The following is an 8979-nucleotide window of genomic DNA, read 5'->3' as shown; positions in this document are numbered from 1 at the left end:
TTTCTCTCCACGGATGTTGCCTGGCCTGCTGAGTTTTTCCAGCTTTTTCTGTTGTTATTTTGGATAAATTAGTGCCCGATTTGAGGGCAGCCTGTGCCAGTGCAATGGCGTCCTGAGTTGATTCAGTGCCACCGCGGGGAGTGAGGGAATCGACAAAAATAAAAGGGAAGGAAACCAGATTTTAACCCCTCAAGCTCCTGGTTATTCAGTCGGGAGATTCCCCCTGGCTAGATTTGATGGCTTTCTCTACAGCGACAAACGATGAGGGGTAAAGATGCGGCCCAGGGTGGTTCCAGCCTCGACCAATCCCGTCCTGATCAACGGGCCCACTTCTGGGAAAAGGTTAAAAGCGACGCTCGCCTAGCAACATGTGTAAACAACAGTTACGATAAACAGTAACAGCAGGCAACCCACTAACTGGAACTTATATGTATAAAAAAAAATGAACTTGTGATTGTGCAATTACTAATTGACATAAAACCAAGTTGCTCAATCAGTAGGTACAGGAAATACTGGAATCGGAGAGTCTCACAGCACAGAAGGAGGCCATTCGGCCCATCGTGCCTGTGCCAGCTCTTTGAGCAGATTATCCAATTAGTCCCACTCACCGCCCCCCCAGCCCCGTGCTCTCTCCCCACAGCCCCTGTAATTTTTTTTGCCTTTTCAAATATGTCTCCAACTCCCTTTTGAAAGTTACTATTGAATCTGCTTCCACCGCCCTTTCAGGCAGCGCGTTCCAGATCAACAACTCATAGAAACATAGAAGATAGGAGCAGGAGTTGGCCATTCGGCCCCTCGAGCCTGCTCCGCCATTCAATGAGATCATGGCCGATCATCCAAACTCAGTACCCTGTCCCTGCCTTCTCCCCATATCCCTTGATCCCTTTAGCCTTAAGAAATATATCTAACTCCTTCTTGAATATATTTAATGAATTGGCCTCCACTGCCTTCTGTGGTAGAGAATTCCACAGGTTCACCACTCTCTGGGTGAAGAAATTCCTCCTCATCTCTGTCCTAAATGGCTTACCCCTTATCCTTAGAAAATAAATGTCTCATCTCCCCCTCTGGCTCTTTTGCCAATTATCTTAAACCTCTTTTCCTCTGATTACCGACCCTCGCACCAGACATAAGAACATAAGAATTAGGAGCAGGAGTAGGCCACACGGCCCCTCGAGCCTGCTCCACCATTCAATAAGATCATGGCTGATCTTCTACCTCATCTCCACTTTTCCACCTGATCCCCATATCCCTTGATTCCACTAGAGTCCATTAATCTATTGATCTCTGTTTTGAATGTACTCAACGACTCAGCATCCACAGTCCTTTGACAAGAAACGTGTCAATTATCCAAATATCCTCTGATCAAGGACCGGAGTACTAGCTGCATTGACCAAGTGTGACCCCATCTACCACCTTAAACATTCACTCCCTCCACCACCGGTGCACCGTGGCTGCAGTGTGTACCATCTACAAGATGCACTGCAGCAACTTGCCAAGGCTTCTTCGGCAGCACCTCCCAAACCCGCGACCTCTTCCACCTAGAAGGTCAAAGGGCAGCAGGCGCGTGGGAACACCACCACCTCCAAGTTCCCCTCCAAGTCACACACCATCCTGACTTGGGAAATATATCGGCCGTTCCTTCATCATCACTGGGTCAAAATCCTGGAACTCCCTCCCGAACAGCACTGTGGGAGCACCTTCACCACACGGACTGCAGCGGTTCAAGAAGGCGGCTCACCACCACCTTCTCAAGGGCAATTAGGGATGGGCAATAAATGCTGGCCTTGCCAGCGACTCCCACATCCCTTAAAAACAAATTTTAAAAAACTGTTCCTATGTTCCTAATGCAATTAGCAGGATGGTAGAAGGCAAACTACATGGACCTCGGTCTCTTCTCGTCTGGCGATTCCTACGTTCCTATGCAAAAGCAAAATACTGCGGATGCTGGAAATCTGAAATAAAAACAAGAAAATGCCAGTGACACTCAGCGGATCAGGCAGCGCCTGTGGAGAGAGAAACAGAGTTAACGTTTCAGCTCGATGACCTTTCGGCGGAACAAACACATGTCTCTATACGTTTGTCAAAATCTCTAAAGGGATAAACTGCTGCAGTTGTACAGGGCCTTGGTGAGACCACACCTTGAGTATTGTGTGCAGTTTTGGTCGCCTTATCTGAGGAAGGATGTTCTTGCCATGGAGGGAGTGCAGCGAAGATTCACCAGACTGATACCTGGGATGGCAGGAATGACGTATGAGGAGAGATTGGGTCGACTGGGCTTATACTCACTGGAGTTTAGAAGAATGAGAGGGGATCTCATTGAAACTTATAAAATTCTAACAGGACTAGACAGACTAGTTGCAGGAAGGCTGTTCCCGATGGCGGGGGAGTCCAGAACCAGGGGTCACAGTCTAAGGATAAGGGATAAGCCATTTAGGACAGAGATGAGGAGGAATTACTTCACCCAGAGAGTGGTGAACCTGTGGAATTCTCTACCACACAAGGCAGTTGAGGCCAATTCATTAAATATATTCAAGAAGGAGTTAGATATATTTCTTAAGGCTAAAGGGATCAAGGGATATGGGGAGAAGGCAGGGACAGGGTACTGAGTTTGGATGATCAGCCATGATCTCATTAAATGGCGGAGCAGGCTCGAGGGGCCGAATGGCCGACTCCTGCTCCTATCTTCTATGTTTCTATGAAAAGCTAGATTAGTTCCTTAGAAGGGTGTGGCCCCTTCATCAGGACTGGAATCTGGAAGGTATGTGAGTCACGACATGGGACTGAACAAAACAATGCTTGTATTGTCCTTCTCTGCCTCTCTCCTCCTTTAAGACATTCCTTAAAACCTACCTCTTTCGTTACCTGTCCTGATTTCTCCTTATGTGGCTCGGTGTCAACATTTTATCCGATAATGCTCCTGTGAAGCTCTTTGGAACGTTTTACTATGTTAAAGGCGCTATATAAATGCAAGTTGTTGTACCTTCTCAAGGACGAGGGCGTTGGGCAATGTAGTGACTCACTGACCTTCCACATTCCAGTTCTGTTGAAGTGGCCGCCCAGGTCCCTGGCGGTCCCGCGCAGCCCGGAACCAGCTTTTCCAACGTAAAGTTCCCGCGAAACTGTGAATGGGGCCGTGCCAGCCCCTTAAAGGGGCCAAGTACCCAAAAAGAAAAAAAATGTAAGAGGGAACATTGGCGGTGGGACAGGCCTGGCGGGTTCGCTTTGGGGGTCGCCTTCAACTGACGAAGAGTACTACTCGCAGGCTTTTCGCTGAATCGGCCATTTAGATTGAAAGCTGTTATTGCCGGCAGTTTATGTCACTGTCCTTGTACCCCCTACGTCAGGAGACATCGCACCTACTGTGGTTATCTTACATTGTGGGGTCATGGCATGGGAACCATCGGCTGACTGTGTCTGCCGATCTTGGAATGTATGACAGTGGTTCGGAGGTTGCTTGGCATGGGGCACACATTGAACTCTATTGACGTTAAAAGCCTATAAAGCAGGACAGAGTTACAAAGTAGTTATGGCATAGAAACAGGCCATTCGGCCCAACTGGTCTATGCTCCACACGAGCCTCCTCCCACCCTCGTTCATCTAGTGTCAGCTGTGGTTCAGTGGGTAACACTCTCGCTCGCCTCTGAGGTCAGTAGGTTGTGGGTTCAAGTCCCACTCCAGGGATGTGCGCACATAAATCTAGGCTGGCACTCCAGCGCAGTACTGAGGGAGTGCTGCACTGTCATTGGTTCAGCGTCTCGTCCGAAAGACGGCACCTCCGACAGTGCAGCGGTCCCTCGGCACCGCACTGGGAGTGTCAGCCTGGATTTTGTGCTCAAGTCTCTGGAGTGGGACTGGAACCAACAACCTTCTGACTGAGAGGCGGGAGAGAGAGTGCTACCCACTGAGCCACAGCTGACACGAGGATTTGTGGGCACCTCCTCGTCCAGGGAGAGGGTGGGTCAGCCAGGGTTCCCGCTCTCGATCGCTAGCCAGTGACCACCGCCACACCACCCCCCCCCGTGGTGGACGGCAGGTGAGGAGAGCGCTGCGATGGTTTGCGACGCCCCCCCGTTGCTGAGCAGCCTGGTGACCCTCACCCGAGTGCTGATCCCTTCGGGTGCACCACCGGAACCACGGTCAGGATAGTCCGAACCACCGCCTCCAGCGCAGTACCGAGGGGAGCGCTGCACTGTCATCGGTTCAGCGTCTCCTCCGAAAGACGGCACCCTCCGACAGTGCAGCGCTCCCTCGGCGCCGCACTGGGAGTGTCAGCCTGGATTTTTGTGCTCAATCCCTGGGAGTGGGACTTGAACCCACAACCTTCTGACTCAGAGGTGTGTATGTGCAACCAACTGAGAGGGCCACGGCTGAAATAATGCAAATAATGGTGGGGGTGGGGGGGTGGGGGGAGCGGTCACTTTAAAAGCAAACCCTGGTGTGTGTGTGTGTGTGCCTTTAAGAGTCTGCCCTCGCACGCCCCCCTTCTCGCCGCTGCCCTCTGCCGGGGGCCACGTGGTACTGCCGCGGGTTTTATTTTTTTGTGAATGTGTTTACCGGGTCACGTGGTGCGGGTGTGCACGTGTGATTGACACAAGCGTCGATGGAGGAAAGGTGGCGGGTTCCGGGACTCGGTGCGGGGCTCCTGCTGCGGGGAATGCAACTTCCAGTGCATGCAAAAGATTGAATGCAGCAGCCGGGAGCCCGCGGACGGTTGCAATCCTCCCGGAGGTTTGGTTTTTTTTGGCGGGGGGGGGGGAGTTTGTAATTTTAAAACGGCAGCGTTGAGGGAGGAAATGGCATTGTGCAAGCGAGCAAGTTTTGCAGAATGAGATGCACATTCTCTGCAGTTGCGGGGCGGTGAGGATTTTGGAAAGTCATGGCCCAGGGACGTGAGCTGAGATGGCAGATTCGCAGCCGGAGTGTTTGAAAGCGCATGTTTGCAGGAGACTTGCGGATCTGAATGCAGCCAACAGCAGTGCCCCCTTGCCCAGCAGAGCTAAGTGCTGGGGCTTGGGGTCCAGCAGCCCCCGAGGGTGTCCTGATGGGTCTGGAGGGTTTCAGCAGCCCACCCTGCCGGACCTTGTGCAATGCCAGGGGGGCTGGGGTTGAGTCGGAAATGGGCGGGGGCAGCGTGTCGCCCCCGGGCATCCACCGGGTCCCAGATGGTGGCAGGGGCGGGCGAGGGCGCGGACGGCGGCGCCAGGAGGCACTGCAGCCGCCACCCGCCTCTGGACCTCCCGCTCGGCCGCAACCCCCTCCTCAACGCCCTGCTCGCCGGCCAGGGTACGGCCGCGGGCAGCTGCCACAGGAGATGCGCCTCGGAGAACGGGGGAGGGCCCCCGCTTGATGCCGCCTCGCCCGCGGCAAGGCGGCGCCCAGGAGGACGGAGGCGGCCCCCAACCGTGCCACAAAAGGAAGAGGCTGGAGAATGGGGACACCGACGGGAATTCGGGCTTGGTCAATGGCTACAGTGAAGGCCCCTGCCCCGGCAAGGATGCCAAAAGGAAGAAGATCGAGGACGAAAATATCGCCCCCCTGGAATGCCAGGGCGGCAACGAGCTGAGCAGCACGGTGCAGGATGCGCACCTGAGACTCCACACCCAGGAACTGGCCAACAAGTACATCGTGCCCTGCATGAACTGCTACGGAATCTGTGTCAAAGACAATTTTCTCGGCGAGGGGCTGGGCGGCAAGATCCTCCTGGAGGTGCTGGCCCTCCACCAGAACGGGACACTGATGGACGGCAAGGTGGTCAGCCCTCTCAGCGTCCCCACCAGGAGCATCCGAGGGGATAAGATCGCCTGGGTGGATGGGAAGGAGCAAGGCTGCGCCAACATTGGGCTGCTGATGGCCAGGATTGACGAGCTGATCATTTACAGCGCCGGGAGACTCGGGAGCTACACGATCAATGGGAGGACTAAGGTAAGGAGGGGGGGGGGGGGCGGGGGGAGAAAGAGGCCCCCTCGACTGTTCGCAACGCCTAACATGGCATTGTAATCCAACTGTCAAAGGCAAAGTACGCTTAAGTTATTGTGAGGCAGGTATTAATGCTGAATTGTATGGGAGAAAGGAAGGGAATTAGACCCACCCCCACTCGCCCATCAATACTGTCCCCACTCTCCTCTCCCGCTCCCCAATCACCCCATTCCTTTCGCCCCACCCGTCTCTCTCCCCCTCCCACCCGTCTCTCTCCTCCTCCCGCCCCCGTCTCGCCCCCCCGCCCCCGTCTCGCCCCCCCGCCCCCGTCTCGCCTCGCCCCCCCGCCCCCGTCTCGCCCCCCCGCCCCCGTCTCGCCCCCCCGCCCCCGTCTCGCCCCCCCCGCCCCCGTCTCGCCCCCCCGCCCCCGTCTCCCTCCCCCCTCTCTCCCCGCCGCCTCGCCCCCCCCGCCCCCGCCTCGCCTCGCCCCCCGCCCCCCCGCCTCGCCCCCCCGCCCCCGCCTCGCCCCCCCGCCCCCGCCTCGCCCCCCCCCCGCCTCGCCCCCCCGCCCCCGCCTCGCCCCCCCGCCCCCGCCTCGCCCCCCCCGCCTCGCCCCCCCGCCCCCGCCTCGCCCCCCCGCCCCCCGCCTCGCCCCCCACCGCCCCCCGCCTCGCCCCCCGCCCCCCGTCTCGCCCCCCCGCCCCCGTCTCGCCCCCCCGCCCCCGTCTCGCCCCCCCGCCCCCGTCTCGCCCCCCCGCCCCCCGTCTCGCACCCCCGCCCCCGTCTCGCCCCCCCGCCCCCGTCTCGCCCCCTCGCCCCCCCGCCCCCGTCTCGCCCCCCTGCCCCCCGTCTCCCCCCTCCCTCTCCCCTCGCTCCCTCCCCCCTCTCTCTCTCCCTCCCCCCTCTCCCCCCCTCTCCCCCCCTCCCCCCCTCTCCCTCCCCCCCCCCCTCTCCCTCCCCCCCCCCTCTCCCTCCCCCCCCCCTCTCCTCCCCCCCCCCTCTTCCCTCCCCCCCCCTCTCTCCCTCCCCCCCCCCTCTCTCTCCTCCCCCCCCTCTCTCCTCCCCCCCTCCCTCCCCCCTCTCTCCCTCCCCCCTCTCTCCCTCCCCCCCTCTCTCCCTCCCCCCCTCTCTCCCTCCCCCCCTCTCTCCCTCCCCCCCTCTCTCCCTCCCCCCCTCTCTCCCTCCCCCCCTCTCCCTCCCCCCCTCTCCCCTCCCCCCCTCTCTCCCTCCCCCCCCTCTCTCCCTCCCCCCCCTCTCTCCCTCCCCCCTCTCTCCCTCCCCCCTCTCCCCCTCCCTCCCTCCCCCCCTCCCCCTCTCTCTCCCTCCCCCCCTCCCCCTCTCTCTCCCTCCCCCCTCCCCCCCTCTCTCCTCCCCCCCCTCTCTCCCTCCCCCCTCTCTCCCTCCCCCCCTCTCTCCCTCCCCCCCTCTCTCCCTCCCCCCCTCTCTGCCCCGTCCCCCTCTCCTCCCTCCCCCCCTCCCCCCCTCTCCCACGGAGGGCTGCGATCTGGAAAAATCTGCGCCCTGACCAGGAGGGATCCCGGGAGGCGCACAGTTCCGCTGCTGGGCCTCACCAAACTCCAAGTGTGCAGGGCCCACGTATAGAAACATAGAAGATAGGAGCAGGAGTCGGCCATTCGGCCCCTCGAGCCTGCTCAGCCATTCAATGAGATCATGGCTGATCATCCAAATTCAGTACCCTGTCCCTGCTTTCTCCCCATATCCCTTGATCCCTTTAGCCTTAAGAAATATATCCAACTCCTTCTTGAATATATTTGATGAATTGGCCTCAACTGCCTTCTGTGGTAGAGAATTCCACAGGTTCACCACTCTCTGGGTGAAGAAATTCCTCCTCATCTCTGTCCTAAATGGCTTACCCCTTATCCTTAGACTGTGACCCCTGGTTCTGGACTCCCCCGCCATCGGGAGCATCCTTCCTGCATCTAGTCTGTCCAGTCCTGTCAGAATTTTATAAGTTTCAATGAGATCCCCTCTCATTCTTCTAAACTCCAGCGAGTATAAGCCCAATCGACCCACTCTCTCCTCATACGTCATTCCTGCCATCCCAGGTATCAGTTCCGCTCCTGGGCCTCTCCAAACTCCAAGTGCGCAGGGCCCGCGTATCCCAGGGGCGCAGGTAGTTCGCAGCATCCCTGAGATCACGTGGGCCATGGGGAGCCAATCCGAGAAGGGACTCTCCATTCATACATTTGACAGGAAGACTTGTCAAATCTATGAATGGAGATCACCCCAGAAACATAGTAAAACTTCAAATAAATTTTTTTTATAAATCACATTTTTAAAATGAATTGAAATTACATAAATTAAACAAAAACTTAAATTTTTAAAAAAAATAATTAAAGTTTATAACGGGGTTAAAAATACCTTTCTTTAAAGTATTTTTAAATGATAATTCAGTGGGAATTTTTATTTTTTAAAATTCTTTTTTTCAACTCTTATCCTGGTAAAAGCAGGCCTTACGTTGTTTTACCAGGCGCAAGAATTGTAAGTGTTTTCTGCGGGCGGAGGGTCTCCAAAAAGCGGAACTCTTCCCCCCGCAGAGGCCCTGCTCTTGGGCAGCCGGAGGATCTGTCAGGAGGATTCTTGACGGATCAGAAATGCCGATTTCCAGCACGTGCGCAGTGCATGCCTGAAAACCGGCATTTCCGATGTCCCTACGGGTGGGTACACAGCACGTACCCACCCGTAGGGACCGGAATATCCGGCCCATTATGTGCGTAAAATCAATCCCAGTCTCTTGCAGCAGGCGAGATTGACAGGACATTAGCCAATCGTCTCAGTTCGGGGCCGGGGACTTGGGGTGGTCCTAATTGTCCTAATGAGGAGAGATTGAGTAGACTAGGCCTATATTCTCTGGAGTTTCGAAGAATGAGAGGTGATCTCATTGAAACATATAAAATTCGTACAGGGCTTGACAGGGTAGATGCAGGGAGGATGTTTCCCCTGGCTGGGAGTCTAGAACCAAGGGTCACAGTCTCAGAATAAGGGGTCGGCCATTTAGGACTGAGATGAGGAGAAATTTCTTCACTCAGAGGGTGAGAGAAT

General features: G+C 56.6%; 1 protein-coding gene across 1 annotated transcript in view; it reads left to right on the top strand.

Moving 5' to 3' along the window:
• Positions 1-5162: 5162 nt before the first annotated feature.
• egln2 (egl-9 family hypoxia-inducible factor 2) overlaps positions 5163-8979 on the top strand; it is a 28338-nt gene continuing 24521 nt past the window's right edge. The window contains 2 exon segments of the mRNA XM_085973381.1: positions 5163-5327; positions 5329-5922. Coding sequence (XP_085829507.1) covers positions 5163-5327; positions 5329-5922 — 759 coding nt within the window.

This window comes from Somniosus microcephalus, chromosome 34 (assembly GCF_052327205.1).
Source record: "Somniosus microcephalus isolate GS21.2 chromosome 34, FLI_Smic_1.0, whole genome shotgun sequence".
In the NCBI taxonomy this organism is placed as follows: domain Eukaryota; kingdom Metazoa; phylum Chordata; class Chondrichthyes; order Squaliformes; family Somniosidae; genus Somniosus; species Somniosus microcephalus.
This window is presented reverse-complemented; position numbering and strand designations above follow the sequence as displayed.